The 17,298-nt window shown below is 38.6% G+C and overlaps 1 protein-coding gene across 1 annotated transcript; it reads left to right on the top strand.

Moving 5' to 3' along the window:
- Positions 1-1,135: 1,135 nt before the first annotated feature.
- LOC108930307 (sialoadhesin-like) lies at positions 1,136-13,563 on the top strand. Its single transcript, XM_029260097.1, has 6 exons — positions 1,136-1,514; positions 1,770-1,926; positions 3,826-3,947; positions 5,793-5,926; positions 6,845-7,017; positions 13,434-13,563. The coding sequence occupies exons 1-6, from the start codon at positions 1,136-1,138 to the stop codon at positions 13,561-13,563; spliced, it is 1,095 nt and encodes a 364-aa protein (XP_029115930.1).
- Positions 13,564-17,298: the final 3,735 nt, after the last annotated feature.

Raw genomic sequence — 17,298 nt, 5'->3', positions numbered from 1 at the left:
GTTTGTCTCAGCCTGGTTCGTCTCAGATTTACGTCCTTCGTTCAAGCATAGCACAAATTTAGATGCAACTGAGTGATACTGAAACCGAGGGTTTTTTTTTTTTTTTTAAATAAAAATCTACAGCAATTTTTTTTTTTTTAAATACATCTAGCTGTATACTTCATTGACAATAATATAAGTGCAGTGTTTTTAAGGCAGTATAATATAGGCTTGTTTGTCGGTTTCATCGCGCACGAATGAAAATCATGGGTGCTGGACGGTGGATTCTTCAGTGCTTGTGTCTTCATGGTAAGTTGTCTGTAGTTGCTATTCATTTTCATACCACAGTATTTATTAAATGAATTAATCGTGCAAAGCTTGTAAACACGTCCTCATCTTCTACATAATCCGAGTCGGCACTGATTTACGAATAGTCTTGACATTTTCAGACGCAAAGATATTCTTCCGCAGTCCTGAGTTTTGCCCCAGTACAGTTTCCCTGGGTTCTTTTTATAAAGATACTCTGAAAACGCAAAACATTGTCAACTTACAAAGGGGACTAAACATTTTAGCTGACGATTTAACTGCTGCAGCAGGCTGAGCATCTTGTGATTACTCATTAGGGAAAAAAAATGTGGTGCACACAATCTGAAGTCAAGTGTGATGTTGTCTTCTTAAGTTGGATAGATAAAATCTAAGCCTTATCTTCACAGAATACTGCTTTAATAAGAGCTTTTGTCTCATGTGCTCCTTACATGACCACAGCCTTCTTACCGTAGAATTTTACCTTTTCCATGTTCTGGCTGTGTTACAAAAAGTTTATAAAACACTTGCAGAAAATGCTGTATGATGTTGTGACCTGACAAAGACTGTTAGCAGGGCAGTATTCTGAAACTCTGGTCTTGTGTTCCTGCTTTTAATCTGTTTCAACAAGATGACCATATGAAATGAACACTCTTTATTACATGTTTTGGTCTTGAAAAGTGCTTTCAGTGTTCATTTGATATTTTGGTGTTTCTTTCCAAAGAGCACAATCACAGAGTCACCATCTGAACAGTCTAGTTCTCTAATTTCCCTGCTAAATAAGATGTAGTTTGAATCGTTAGTGTGACGTGGAATTAAAAATGTGATGTTTCATTTTTTTTTTAAAGGCACCATGCTTGTTGTGTCCGAGGCGTGGACTGTCAAAATGCCCCCGAAGATGACAGGCATGAAGGACTCCTGCCTGGTCATCCCCTGCTCCTTTTACTATTCCACCTATCCAGCTAGCAATCCACTGAGAATAGTCTGGTATCAGTATGTTAGTAGAGGTTACCCTTTAGTATATGATAAAGAGAACCCATCACATGTGATTCACAAATTCAGAGGGAAAACAGAGTTGTATGAAAGACCAAAAATGTGGACGTGCAGCCTCAAAATTAATCGGCTGGAACCATCTCATCATGGAGAGAAAATTTACACTTGGGTGGACCCAGGTTATGTAACATACCGTTATTACAAATTTTATGACACAACTGTGGAAATTGATGTGGCAGGTATGTTGCACCAGCTGTTCATCTGCATTTTAGAAAAATAAAAAAAAAATTAAAATGAAATAATATTGAAATATTTGTTTAAAATTGAAATTGAATAAATTAGGACTTGAAATTCAGAAAGTTATGGAAAACTGATGATTCAATGTCATAGTTTTGAAAATTTGTGTTAAGGTTTGGGTTGTTTATTTGCTGTCAGCTGAATGCTGAAATGAAACACCTGCCAATGTTTATCTCTACTGCTGTTATTTTTATTAGTCTCGGCAGAAAAGCCAGAGCTCACCATTGTCGGAGAGCCTGAGTTGGGGAAACAGATGACCGCTCTCTGTACTGTTTACCACACATGCCCCCCACACCCCCCGGAGCTGACCATCATAGGCCCATCAGGGACTGATGTTCGCACTAATAAAGAGATGCAAAACGGTGTATGGAAACTCACCATACAGCGTTCTTTCACTATAGAGAAGGATGCAAGTATTTATTGTACAGTCAAATATGCTGGTGGTCAGACTGCCACAGCAGAAAAATCTGTGAAGACAAAATGTAAGTTTTCATGATTAATGGCAGCAATGCAGCTAAGACAGTTTTGTTTTTGTTGTTTTGTACTCTTCCTTTGTATGCCATAAACAGTTACTAACAAATAATGTATAAATACATGACTTTCCAACAGGTATAGTTGAAAAGATTTTTGTGCATCCAAAATCTGAAGAATTCTTAGAGGGTATAGAAAAAGAAATTTTTTGTACTTCACAATACACCTGCCTTGATGATAAACCAACTCTCATCTGGAAATTAAACAATGTGATTCAACGGGAAAAAAATGAAAATACTAAGAAAACTGTTCTTGCAAAATGGCAAACCCAGTCTGTTTTGTCCATCCGAGCATCTGCTAGTGACCATGGAAAGATCTTGACCTGCACTGCAGATGGACAACAAAATGATTTCATCTATTTAAATGTTAGAAGTAAGTCAATTAATTTCCTTGCCATAATGAAATGATTTAAGATGAAATATTTTAGCATTTAAAATATTTTAATACATTTTCACACAAAGCTTATTCTGAACTTAAGGTGACAAGAGGTCAAACTGTGAACAGGAAAGGAAAATCCATATACAGCATGACATGTAACAGATACTTTTATTAACTTTGATATTTACTCTGGCAGTTTATCTTCAGGACATGAAAATCTTATGCTTTCCTGTATTTTAAAAATACTTCTCAGTAAAGTTGTAAAGCACCATTTTAATTTTAACATTGTTTTTAATTTCCTTTGACTATTTTTATAATTAATAGTATTTTTATTACTTACAAGATCCCAAGGTAGCAATGATATGGTAACAACACGGTAAGTGCCTTCCTCAATGCTTTTCTGTGCTACCATGGGTTTTTTTTTTATTGTTACAAGATTTTACCATTGTACACACTGCATGAAATTGAACTTAAAATACACTGAATTCTGTTCATATATAATCATTGCCTTTTACAGTAGTTACTGTTTATTGTCTGCTGAGGGTAAGTAATGGTTGCAGATGTGCTTTCTAGCTAGAATACGTAAAGCACATTGTAGCGTGGAACACTGCAGGGTAGGCAAGAGACTATTTAAAGAATATACAGCAAAAATTTTAGTGAGACCAGGGGGTCATATGTAGTAGCTTTGTTACTTGTAGCAAGTTGCTCACTGTAACAAAGAAGTATAGATATGTTTTCAGAACAAATAGCTTTCCGTAAAACCCCCATTTTTACAGAGAAGTGAATTTTTTTACGTGCATCAGTTTTTGAGGGTGCTGTCCTCCCTGCTTCTTCAGTCACGTGATAATAGCAGCATTTTAGAGTGTAATACATTGAACCAGTTAAATGTTTTTTCTGATATTTATCAGTTGTAATTTACATATAAACTGCTAAATTTTAATTGTTCCATCTACCTTTTAGCTTCTATGTTTCCCTCACAGAATAAAAGAAAAACACATTATTGTTGTAACAGTGTAAGTCATCCATCTTGGCCTGTAGACTGTTTGAGGAAACCAGAGCACCCAGAGGAAACTCATGCAGACACAGGGAGAACTTGTAAACTCCACACAGTCTCAGTCAGGTTCAAAGCCATGTTCAAACAGCACAAGTGCTATGAAGTGGCTACTCAACGATGCCACCCAGTGTATATCCTGTTGTAACATAATTAAAATGGTCTAGAGTCCCTGCCTTGTAACCATGATTACATCCTACTTTCAAAGGGTCCATGTTTTCGCTGGGATGGAGTGTCCTGATTCCAAGCAAAGTCACTGGTGTAGTGGGATCCTGCCTCATTATTCCTTGCAGATATGAGTACTCATCCTCCCAACCTGATGGTCTGAAGGTTTTGTGGTACCAGTACAAAACAGAAGGATACCCCTTAGTGTATGACAAAGAGTCACCCGTCAACGTGATCGACAAGTTCAGAGGTAAAACAGAGTTGTACAAAATATTTCAGAAGAATGACTGTAGCTTGAAAATCTCCGGTCTGGTCCAGTCCCACAACAAAGAGAGACTCTACACGTGGGTGGACAAGCAGCAAATCACCTCTTATCACAGACAAAACTACCTTGAGAAAACTGTTCAGCTTAATGTTACTGGTAAGCATAATACAGCATGATGTTTTGTAAATATGTATGTGAAGATTCTCAATTATCCAGGTCACGATATATCTAAACACAAAGCTAAACCAATGGCAACTGGACTTGCATGAGTTTTCATGAGACCATTCCACCACTCATCCCAGTGGCTTCTTCAGTTCTAAAAGACTGGTGGGGAGTTTAGGTTTTTAACTTGGAATATCTGTGGGTGGAGCCCACTTGAGACTCACATGACTGGGGTCGGTTAACGACCCAACAATCACCTGTTAACAGGACCCCACCCAGGTTAATTTGAACAACATCCTATAATTGGATGTGTAGTGAAATGTTTTGAAGAAAACTCATTCAAGTCCAGTTGCCTTTGTTTTACCTTTGTTTTGTAAAGTTTTCTGACTTTCTACAAAAACTGAATGACTGTGGTACTTTAGAAATGGAATTGCATACTTTTCCAGTTATATGTATTTAAAGATGCTATGAAATATAAAGAAATCTTTGGGATACCTTTTTGTGTTGCAGACGTTGTTGAAAAGCCAGAAATCCACACTGTCGGCATTCCTAGATTGGGAGAACAAATCAGTGTAGAGTGTAGTGTTTACCACTCATGTCCAGGAAGCCCTCCTACACTGACTGTAGATGGGTCATTTGAGAAAAACAGAGTAAATCAAAGTAGAGAGGATGATGGCAGATGGAAAATAACTGTATTGAGAACATGGATTCTCGAGAATGAGGAGACAGTTGTTTCGTGCACAGTCAAATACCCTGGGGGCCAGATGGCTACAGCTGCCACAAAAATCACAGCAACTTGTGAGTGACCCCTCTGTGAGAAATATATATAACTGGTACTGGTTCAGTACAGAAAAGTTGTGCTCAAATTTGCATTGATCTATACATTTAATTTCTCTAACCTGTGTTTTTTTTTTTTAATTGGAATCATCTAAACTAAACTAAATCCGTTAGCTAAACCATATGTTAAGATGTCCTTGTAATATGTTGATTTTTCCCTGTAAAACTAAAAATCCAGAGTTCATTATTTGAAATACTCATAATGAGTACATACACCACATAATGTCCTAGTTTTGATCAGTTATGTAATTTAAGTGGTGAACATATCTCTGAAAGCTGTGCTAGCTGTGCTTTTACAGTTTTACAATGTTACAGATTTTAGATCAATATTGTATTTTCACCTCCATATGTAAATTTCTATTCAGTCTTACAGGTCCTTTCTTCCTATATAATATTTAGATAACTAATGAATACCCACACACACACAATTGCTGAAACTGCTCATCCCAAGTGGGGGTCGCGGCGAACTAGAGCCTCATCCGACAACATAGGGTAGAAGGCTGGAGGGGGAGGGACACACCCAGGGTGGGATGCCAGTCTGTCGCAAGGCACCCCAAGCAGGACTCAAACCCCAGACCCACCAGAAAACAGGACCCGGCCAAGCCTGCAGTGCCACCGCGCTTCCCCTCATGAATACCGATACTTATAAACAAATACACGTTTTTTTTCACTGTGAAAAATAATGAAAACAATGTGTAATGTGTGTGTTGTACTGAAACATTTTATCAAAACATTAGGTATAAATGTAACTGACAATGAAATTACCTTAAAAATTTATATGATAGGCATATGTACAGGAAAACTTTAAAATACGCTATTATTTTTTTTCAGGTTCAGTTGAAAAGGTTGTTATAGATCCTAAGCCATCAGAGTTCGTAGAGGGTGTGATGCAAATTGTGACCTGTTTGGTGTCATACATCTGCGGTAAAGAAATAACTGTCTCCTGGAATTATGAAGACATGCAAGTACAGACTGGATATAAAAAGATTGCAGCAGCTCACTGGCAAGCTGTTTCAAATTTAACTTTTATTCCATCAGTTGAAGATAATGGTCTCTACTTAACCTGCACAGCCCACTTTCCCAGTGGGATGACATCAGAAACCTCCCTTTTTCTGCATGTCAAAAGTAAGTTGATTGTTGCAGCAATGAAAAATGCAGTATTAAGAGAGTGTTACAAAGTTATGACATATTTAGTAAGACTGCTTCATACTGGAAACATGAGATTTAAGGTTACCTTTTCAAGTAAGAGAGTTGTCCTGCTGCAGTACCCTTGACCACGATCCCTTTCCTGCCAGCCTTTAAAAAAAAATCCAGCTCTATAAATGTGCAGTATCGCATGCCAGCCTGGATGTAGCTCATAAAAATAAATGTAACAATGCCTGGATGTAGCATAAAAATTAATCGTAATTCATCTGATGTTTCCAATATAAAACTACAACTATACTTGGATATGTTGAAAAGCTATGATCCAGTGTTGAGGGGAACAACCAGTTTTAATAACTACTAGTTTTGTGTTTCACTGTGTAGTTTTTTAGAAGTAATGTACATTATTTATTTATTAAAGTCCTTCTTTTTTCAGCTTTCCAGCTGGACTCAATGGAGAGAAACAGTGCGTAAATTTAATCTCTTCCTTAATTATTTTTTCTTTCATTGATCTGATTAATATTGATATGTTTTGCATAAACATAAGTGTTACTTTGCAATTATCCTATTTAATCCAAGAAGCACATATCTATGAAAGCTCACCCAAGAAAACAGGTAATGATTGTAATTATCCTATATCTGTATTTCATTCAGGTACAACTGTTGTCTGGGCAGCCAATGTCTCCCCCAAAATTACGGCCTTGACACGTTCCTGTGTTGTAATCCCGTGTAATTTTCAGAATGAGTTGGAGTTTCCTGTTACTCAGTTAAGTGGCATATGGCAAACAAGCACAGGTGGTTATGTCTACCACAATGGGCAGACTGAAGTTCTTGACAACTTCAAAGGCCGCACCAAGATAATTGGGAACATGGACGAGCAGAACTGCACCTTGGAGATTGACGACGTGAAAGCGCATGATAATGGTCCATTTTGCTTCAGAGCAGAAAAAGGGGAAAATAAATATTCATTCAACAGCAGCTGTGTATTTATTATCATGAAAGGTTGGTGACATCAAAGGTCTTGGTGGACCTGTATGTATGAAAGAGAAGAAGCCTAGATAAACTCATCCTGTTTTTGTTACCATAGCATCTCCAATAAAGCCTGTGATGACACCCCTCCCCAACGAAATTGATGAAGGCACTCCTGTTGAAGCCACCTGCTCAGTCACCCATACCTGTCCCACACACCCCCCTCACTTTACATGGAATGTCCAAGGAGGAAAGTCCACAGTTCAGCATGTAGAGAGAGGTGACGGTGTCTGGGAAACATCATCTATGCTGATGTTCATTCCCTATGGGAAGAACTTTGAGGATGTTCTCACCTGCAATGCTACCTTCTGGAGGGGAAAAACACAGCAAATATCAAGAAATTTGAATGTGAAAAGTATGCTGAATGTGAACTTTGGCATTTACTCTTTTCGCCCTTTCTCATCTTTGTTCTTCTATTATACAGTGCCTACAATAACAGTATTGGTATGTTTTTTGGAAACTGTTCATGGGACAATGCTTTCATAATGGCCTTCCTACATTCTCTTTAAGTGCCAGACTAGTTGCACTGATGATTTGAAAAAGAAAGTTCACTAAAAGTCCTCCACCTGCTCTATTGCTTGTTTAGAAAACACCACTGACCTGCTTTATAAACTGATAACTAACTATTTATTTTTCAAATTTGGCATTTTCTCTCTTACCCATGCTTGTGTGTGCTCCACTGGTGTTTCCAGTCTGGTGTATAATATACAAGGACAGGGCACCTGAAAAATCCACCAGCCTTAATGATACAACTAAAAGAGAGGGTAATTTTTGGTGGTGCTGGTTAGTGTTACAAACCTCCTTTATATAACACTGATACAAATACAAAGCCGGTTAATGACACCTATTTGGTTACAAACAGCTACTGCAGTTATTAATAATAGTTTGACGTATTCACACTGTTTTCATGATTTAGATTTGCAATTTAACTTGAATAAGCAATATGTGTTCACATAATGGTATCCGCACCATGTGTTTCTTTCTGCCAAATATATGTCAGTCTATGTTAGCAGTGACAATTTAACATAAGAAAGACAATTTTAAGTGCAAAAAAGTACTTTCTGAGGACTGTTTGTATTGCTAGCATTGAATTATTATCGTTTAAATATGGTTTGAATAAACAAGTAAATGCTTTCCTCTCTCCAGAAGGATAAATCCATGCAGTTTATCAATGACAGTTATGCCGTCCTACAGGAAAAGGGATTCTTCTCCCTGTTCTTCTTGGCACAAGTGCAGCAGTTTTATTCCTCCTTCTTGCGGCACTGATTATATGGAAAAGAGGGTTCTGCAGGCAAGTGTAAACTATTTTTGTAAAAATAAATTATACACTTGTAATTATGAGCTTGAAAAACATAACACACACACGTATATATATATATAATCTCCATGCAAAGACTGGATTTTGTGTTATTTGAAGGCTTATTTCATTTTTGCTGCATAATATTTTACGATGTAAATAATATATCCGATTTTTCAGATAGTCTTATGTCTAATTTATCCCATGTTTCACTCTCTGAAATGTACAGGATGACCAAAGAGGAGTTACCAGAGAGACCGCCTCGACCCAGAAAAGGGCATGTAAATTATACAAAATCTGTGGTGCATTTTACTGCATTTCTTTAAAGAAATGTCTTTAAAACTGAACTACCAAATTTTATGTTTTCAACAGGAAGTCAATTTGGAGCAGATTTTCTATGTAAGTTTAAGCTGCATGTTTCAATATTGCATGTTTTTGTGTGTGTGCGTGTAGTATGTCTGCTGTGTGTGTTTGCCATATCTTGTTAAAAGACAAGATATTCACACAGTGTATCAATGTTAAAATTACCAACCATTTTACCATTGACTGTTCTTTTCATTAGGAGCCAAGAGGAACACACTGCCAAGTGGCTGAAGCATGGATGCTCAGATTACAAGCAAGTTCTTCTTATTTAAATAGCATTATTTCATGAATTAAATAATGTAGTGCATTAAATAACTTGCTATTAATGAAATCATTGATTTGTAATTTTACGCTAAATTAATCTTTTCTTAGTTTATAATTGAAAGTATGAGCAGTACTGTAGTTGGAACAAAATATTGGTCTCTCGCTGGGTTAGGCTCTGGTTCGGCACGACCCTGCTCGGGACAAGCGGCTTCAGCCAGTGTGTGTGTGTGTGTGTGTGTGTGTGTGTGTGTGTGTGTGTGTGTGTGTGTTTAGATTTCAATTTCTTAGTGCATGCGTGATACACCAAAATTTGACTTGAATTGTTTTTGCAGCAGTGGACGCCCAGAGAGACCACCACGGCCTGAGAAAAGGCAAGTGTAACGTGTCTCTAAAATTTACTTACCATCATGAGTCTGATATAAATAGGGAGAAATAGTTATTCACAGAGTACCACAAAAACCATAAAAGAGGCAACAGCTCTTTTCATTTAATGGTTACCTCCAGCGAGGGGTGCGGTGGTGCAGTGGGTTGGACCACAGTCCTGCTCTCCAGTGGGTCTGGGGTTTGAATCCCGCTTGGGGTGCCTTGCGGCGGACTGGCGTCCCGTCCTGGGTGTGTCCCCTTCCCCTTCCGGCCTTATGCCCTGTGTTACCGGGTAGGCTCCGGTTCCCCGTGACCCCGTCTGGGACAAGCGGTTCTGAAAATGTGTGTGTGTGTGGTTACCTCCAGTGTATGTAAATGCTGATAAAATGGGTCAATAAAGTTTGCAATTATGTTACTTTTTTCTATCACAGACGGTCCATTTGGAGCAGACTTTCTAGGTGAGTTGGAAATTTCAACATCAAAATTACTTATTCAATTACATTTTTTTTTAAATAATTGTATTGGAATTAGTTAAAACTGAAATAATATTAACTGTCAAATATTCAAATCTGGTGTTCAAAAATATGTATTAGTATCTTATAATTTTTTAAAAATGGGGTCATAATTTGTCATTTGATTGCTCATAGACGACCACAAGAACATCTCGTCGACATGGCAGTGAATTATAGGTCAGTATTTTCTTGTCTATTATTTTGATTGTTATACTATAGGTGTAATCCAGCTACATAAATGGACAGATTTTTCATTGTTTTCTGCCACAGTGAATATAAAGATCAGTTGCAAGGAAGGCCACCACGACCTGAAAAAAGGCAAGTAGGCAAAATTCTACCGGTGTTTTCTGTGAATATAGTTTGCTTGCAAGACCATTACAAATAAAAATGGGCAAAGAATTTTAATTTCCTATAATTTTCAACTAAGTTTTTTTTTTTTTTTTTTAACATAATCAGTCATACTAATATTATTAAACAGTAATAATAGTAACAATTATCAAGCCATTTCTCTGATGTGTGTGATGATTGGAAAAGCTGAATTACAGTATCCATAAAAACTGAAAAGGAATGCAGCTTCTTCTACAGTATTTGGAAACAGTCTTTTTTATTTCCACAGGAGGTCTATTTGGAGCAGATTTACTCGGTATGTTGAAGTCCAGTAATTATTTTTTTTGTTTATTTTAGTTATTAAGAGAATTGGAAATTACCTCTATTTTTGAAATAATGTTTCTGTTACTGAAATTTTGTATCTGAAAAAAGTGAATTCATAGTATGATTATACCATAAACATGGGATTTTGTCGGTGAACTTTTTACAGAAAACAAGAAAATACTGATGTCATGTATGCTGGTTGTAGGTAAGTTTTGTGTATTATTGTAATTATTTAAAAATCAAAACAGTACATACATTAATAACCATTGAATATATGTATTTACAGTGTTACTGATGAAACAGTTACATGGGGCAGGAAAAATGTCACAAAGCCACAAATACCATCTCCAAAAAGGTACATGAACTACTTCTGTTACAATATGTAGCGGTATGATGTGAGCACTACAGAAATGTACATGGATTTATGTAGTTTGCCTTTATTTAAAAGGCATATTGTTTATAGTCTTTATAGTGTTTCATTCAAGTCTTTCTCAAAATAGGGAACTGAAAACTCCTAGAAAACTTCCACATGACTTTCGCTGGAATCAAGTAAGTAAATCCATAAACAAGGGTATTCTTCAATAGTAAGCTGTACTAGGAGGTAGTATTACACCAAATATCATCTTAAATCAATATTCTTTTCAATATTTTAAGTTCATGCATATGTGTTTAAATTAAAAATAATTCATGGCTTTTCTTGGTACTGAATTTCAAACGCTAACCTGACTGAAGTTTGCAAATGGTTTAAAAGGAGACACATGACCCACTGTATGACTGAAAGGTCCAGTATCTTCCTGGGTTGGTAACATCATTGTTATAAAAAGGGTCTGCAAATGTGGAACTTTTGTTTTGTATGGTAATATTTTTCTTTATTTTGCTTCTTTTTCTTCTTAGGTTAATTGAAAGGATGATGGAATGGTTTATGAAAACTTCAAACTAACCAGGAAACCTTATGAAAAAGGTCATAGTTACAGAATGCATCTGTAAAAATGTTTTCCAATAACAACTTGCAGCCTTGCCTGCATCTGATATTTGACATTGTATGGTTTGAATAATCAGTCATCTCCAAAATTTGTAAGAATATATCTTTCTTTACAGCTGTTATAGAGAATCACCATTTACTAACACTTTTCTCCAAAGCAACTTGCAGTGTTGAGGTTACAATTATTTACCCCTTTATATAGTTGGGTAATTTTACTGGAGCTATTTAGGGTAAGTACCTTGCTCAAGGATACTACAGTCAGAGGTGATACTTGAACCTGCAACCTTTAGGTTGTAAGGGAATAGGACTAACCACTATACTACCAGCTGTACCATTAATATATAACTCAATTATTAGTTACTTCTCTTTCCATCTTTCTTACACCTCATTTACTCTGAACAGTGCTGCAGGCAATTCAGTTCACCTTCTATGTCTGTGTGCTCATTTTTTTAAATCCTTTCAATGTACCTGTAAGATGCAATGGAGTCAAAAAGAATCTTTTGTGCCAAAATTCTATTGTGTCTTGAGTTTATTACCTTTCCAGTCTGGTGTGTGTTTATATGCAGAGTTTGATGTTTGTACTTCTCACCACTCAAAAGTTGAAAGTAAAACATGCGCTTGAATCAAATTACCCTGCCTGTCTCATGTTATTACATATACACAGGGGATGCCGTAAGTGGATACTAAAAGGGGTACACATATGTTGGCTAGCTACAGATTGTGAAAGAAATTTTCTCCTTCCCATTCAGCTGTAGGAGACAATGAAAGAAATACACTCAGACACACAAAGACTTTTCACAACATTGGCCGATGGGAGAGCCCCAGAAATTGGGTGTCTCCCCGATCAGGCTTGATTGCTTGCTTTTGTTTTCCAAGCTCATACATAATTAATTTCAGGGCATAACAATTAGGCATATTAGTAACTTTCCACTTCTTGGTTCTCTGAACTTTCTTCTTTATTGGTTTCTGCTTGGGGGGTGCGGTGGTGCAGTGGGTTGGACCGGGTCCTGCTCTCTGGTGGGTCTGGAGCTCAAGTCCTGCTTGGGGTGCCTTGCAGCGGACTGGCGTCCCGTCCTGGGTGTATCCCCTCCCCCTCTGGCCTTATGCCCTGTGTTGCTGGGTAGGCTCTGGTTCCCCATGACCCCGTATGGGACAAGCAGTTCTGAAAGTGTGCGTGTGTGGTTTCTGCTCTTTCCATGGAAGCAGAAGCAAACACCCCACCTCTTGCTGACCTACTGACTTCCACTTCCACGCAAAAGGGAACACCTGCGGCGGATCACGAGACACTCACATAAAAGGGAGCTCAGAGCACAGCAGGATGTGGAACCTCAGTTTAGCCTTGCTAGTCGCCTGTGTATTGCATCTGCTCTCCTTCTCACCCCTGTTTCCCGATCTCCTTGCCCTTGTTCCCAAATCCTTCTCCCGTGTCTTCAAGTCTTCCCGGTATCTTCTCGACCTACTGCTTGTCTTTGTGGATTATGTCTTTCGGATTCTTCTTTCTGCCTACGTTCACGCCTCGGTGACCTTGGCCTGTTTTTTGGACAACGAGTTTTGGATTTCCCTTCATTAAAACATCCTGAGCCCTGCACCTGGGGCCGGCATCTGAATTCCAAGAGGAAAACATGACAAAGTTTAGCACCACAAGAAGAAATAATATTGAGTTGGCCATGCCAGAATTAGAAACAGTTCATTTTTCCAGACAGTTCTAAAGGTACATTCTTTACATCATATATCTTATACAACACTAGTGTCACACCCCCGGGAACAAGCGGAGCGACAACACCTGTGCTCAATTAAGACCTGGATGAAAGGAGCTCCATGTTCACCCCCTGACGCGGATTCTTGCAAATGCCCCTGTGGTTCTGCAGTCTCAGCGGTTTCGGCTTGCTTGTTCTCTCGGTCCTGGTCTTTGACCCTTGCCTGTTCTCCTCGACTACTGAGTTTGGATTGCCTGCGTTTGTGACGTTCACGCCTGGAAAGACCTTTGCCTGCCCCTGACCTTGATTGTGTCCTGTCCTACAAACCTCGTGGAAAGATTAAAACCAACTCACAACTGGGTCCACTACTTACCTGTCTCCAGTCTGCCTGTGCTCAGCATGACAACTGGTAGTTCTTAGGATAGAATAAGAGAAATGTGGAGACATGACCTTCACACTGAATAACACTGACTGGCTTCCTAGACATTCCAATGTTCTCCCCTAGTGTCCAAGAATAAAGGAATAAAATTGTACGCTCTTTTACTGATTTTACCTTTGTCTGCTGTGCCTTCATTGGAAGCATCCTGGGACATCTCATTTAAATGTGGGCTGGGCCAAACTCCTTGATATGTCACTTCTCATGATGTGAGAGGACATATACTTACTAGTGGATAGCTGGTAGTGTAGTGATTAGAGCTGCTGCCTTTGACTCCAAAAGTGGCAGGTTCAGTCCCCTCTCTACCTGTAGTACACTTGAGCAAAGTACTTACCCTAAAGTGGATGGAGCGAGGCAGAGCGTCCAGAGCGAGGCAGACACCGTTTGCTGAGACGACGTCTTTGGATAGAATGGAGTCCCTGTTCGATGTAAGTTCTATCCTGAATGTATCGTCTAACGGCACACCTGTGTGTTATGTAACATGTTTTGTTTGGTTGCACCTGCTGACATTGTAGAACATTTCATTTGCTCGAAATGCATAACAAATAATGACTTGGTGCGGAAGGTCCGCGATTTTAGAAGAGCGCATTAAGAATTTGATTTTTATAGAGAAACGAAGAGTTGGTTGGACTCGGTGTGTCCCGATGCCTCCGTAGTGTCGAACTCGGTGTCGACACTTACAGGCCCAAGTACAGCTAACGAGAAGCCAGGTATACCGGAGCGCTCTCACGGCGACTGGGTTACGGTTCGGAGTAAGAAGTCGAATAAAGCGAAGCCTAAGCTATGAGTTCCTGTTTCGGATTCTCCCGTCCAAACCCAAAATAGATTTTCGGCTCTAAGCAGTTCACTTAATAATAATAATAATGATAATGTCCTCATTTTGGGGGATTCGGCTGTCCGAAATGTTAAGGTTCGGGGGCCTGGGAATCGAAATGTAAAGGTTAAGTGTTTCCCACGCGCGCGTGTGTCCGACATGGCGGCTTATGTCAGTTCTCTGGCTGATAATGCCGTGTCGACTATGATAGGCATGTTGGTGGTAATGATATTTGTTATCAACAGTCCGAGGTGTTAAAGAGCCGATTTATTTCTATGTGTTACAAGGCCAGAAGGAAATGTTGTAATCTAATAGTGTCTGGTCCTTTACCTAGACTCTTCATGGGGGACATAGTGTACAGTAGATTGGTGTCTTTTAACAGGTGGAGACATGGTGCCGCTCTAATCGTATATCATTTGTTAATAACTGGGATGATTTCTGGGAAAGGCCCAGGTTTTTCACGCGTGATGGTGTACACCTCAGTTGGAGGGGTTTGTTTGTTTTGTCCCAGAACTTGGCCTGCAAGTTGCAGGACTGACTCATGGTCCATGGATCATTTCCTTTACCAGCTTTGTGTATTGATGGGTCTGTTGCTTGTTCTGATATCGGTAGTCATTTCTCATGTGATGGGGTTTCTTGTGCCTTGTCCAGTGTGGGCCTAAAAACTTTAAATAAAAGCGTTAAGTGCAGCCAAAACGTATAAACTATTATAAGGCCACGGCGTTTAACTAAACTTAGTGATAGGAGCATTTGCAGCAGAAACCTAAAATACATTAAAACATTCTCAACTTACCACCGAGGCCAAACTGTAATATAAAATGCTGTCTGTTAAATATTCGTCCACTAACGAGTAAAGCTGTCCTAGTAAATGACTTAATATTAAGTTATAAGTCCGATCTATTCTTTCTTACCGAAACCTGGCTCGGTGAGTCCGATACTATTCCGCTAATAGAAGCCGCTCCGGACGGATATGATTATTTCCATAAATCTCGTTCTGTGCATCGTGGAGGTGGAGTCGGCGTTCTTTTTAATAATAGATTACAAATAACACCGAGAAATTGTGATAATTTTGTGTCGTTTGAAGTTCTATAGCTGGATTTCATGTCAAACCCCAACATAATAATTATATTCCTTATCTACTGTCCACCGGGACCGTACTCCTCTTTTCTCGAGGAATTTAGCAACTTCATAACCGATTTAGTCATTAACCATGATAAAACAATCCTGATGGGTGATTTCAATATTCACGTAGACGTGTCGTCGGATACTCTCGCTAATAGTTTTCTGTCTCTCTTAAAGATAAACAATGTATTTCTGCTATCATTACTAATGATGAATTTATGTCATTTTTCAATAATAAATTAGTGAATATCCTCAAATCCATAGTGCCTTCTAGTCGGTTTTAGCAAACATAAGCGCTTCTGACGATGATATTAGTTGTCCGCACTATCTCAGTAACTTCGACGTAATAACTGTAGAAGAAATTACCGTGCTAATTTGCTCTATGAAAAGTACTACCTGTCCTTTAGACCCAATCCCCACTAAATTACTGAAAGCTGCAGTTTCCGTGCTTGCAGACCCTATTGTTAATATTATTAATATGTCGTTACTAAATGGCTGTGTTCCAAAAGCCCTTAAAATCGCCGTTATTAGACCCCTACTAGAGAAATCGGATCTGGACTGTAATAACCCATTTAACAGACCGATCTTCAATTTACCGTTTTTATCCAAAATTCTAGAAAAAATCGTAGCGTCCCAAATTGTAAAATATCTTAATCACCATAATATATTTGAAAAATTTCAGTCTGGTTTCCGCACTGGTCACAGCACTGAAACGGCACTTACACGTGTTGTTAATGATACTCTCATTTCTTCTGATGCTTGTCAGATCTCTATTCTTATGTTACTTGACTTGAGTGCTGCGTTTGATACTGTTGACCATAGTATTTTACGGAGTAGACTTGGAAACCTGGCTGGACTAAGAGGTACTGTTCTGAAGTGGTTTGACTTGTATTTAGCAAACCGTGAACAATTTGTATTGAAATCCGACGACAGCACCCCGTCCATCTCTACTACGTTTCAGTATGGTGTGCCTCAGGGCTCCGTGTTGGGTTCATTACTTTTCTCACTTTATTATGTTACCACTGGGTGATATTATTCACAAGCACAATGTTAATTTCCATTCGTATGCCGATGACACACAGCGTTATGTATCGTTCAAGCCTGATGATCCATCACATGTGGTGTTGTTAACTAATTGTTTTACCAGTATAAAATTATGGATGAGTAATAATTTTTCTCTAAAAAATCTCTAAATGCCAGTAAAACAGAGGTACTTGTGGTGGGTGGTGATGCTAAAACTCTCGACACAATCACGTCAATCTTTACAACAAATGGTATTACCTTCAAGCGTACCGATTGTGTCAAGGATTTGGGTGTCCTGCTGGATGGAAAGCTGTCATTTGTATCGCATGTAAATGCTTTGACTGAGTCGTGCTTCCTTCAATTAAGTAGCATAGCTAAAATGCGGCGATTCCTTTGTAGACGGGATTCTGAGAAACTGGTTCATGCTTTTGTTTCCAGCAGGCTAGATTACTGTAATGCTTTATTGTTGGGTTGTCCGTACCAGACTGTATCCAGGCTACAGTTGGTACAAAATGCTGCTGTGAGAATTGTTACTAGAACTAGGAAGTATGACCATAGTACACCGGTACTTAAATCCTTGCATTGGCTCCCGGTCTCTTATAGAGTTGATTATAAAATCCTACGTTTGACCTATAAGGCAA

The sequence above is a fragment of the Scleropages formosus genome, chromosome 18 (genome assembly GCF_900964775.1).
Source record: "Scleropages formosus chromosome 18, fSclFor1.1, whole genome shotgun sequence".
NCBI classification, from domain to species: domain Eukaryota; kingdom Metazoa; phylum Chordata; class Actinopteri; order Osteoglossiformes; family Osteoglossidae; genus Scleropages; species Scleropages formosus.
The sequence above is the reverse complement of the archived record's forward strand: the minus strand, read 5'-3'. Positions and strand labels throughout refer to the sequence as shown.

Bases quoted from the DNA above. Each gene is read 5' to 3' on its own strand.
- LOC108930307 (XM_029260097.1), top strand. From the start codon at position 1,136: ATGCTTGTTGTGTCCGAGGCGTGGACTGTCAAAATGCCCCCGAAGATG. The intron at 1,927-3,825 runs GCAAAACGGTGT...TATTCCTTGCAG, and splicing joins GTTCGCACTAATAAAGAGAT to ATATGAGTACTCATCCTCCC. The intron at 3,948-5,792 runs GTAAAACAGAGT...ATTTTTTTTCAG, and splicing joins CGTGATCGACAAGTTCAGAG to GTTCAGTTGAAAAGGTTGTT.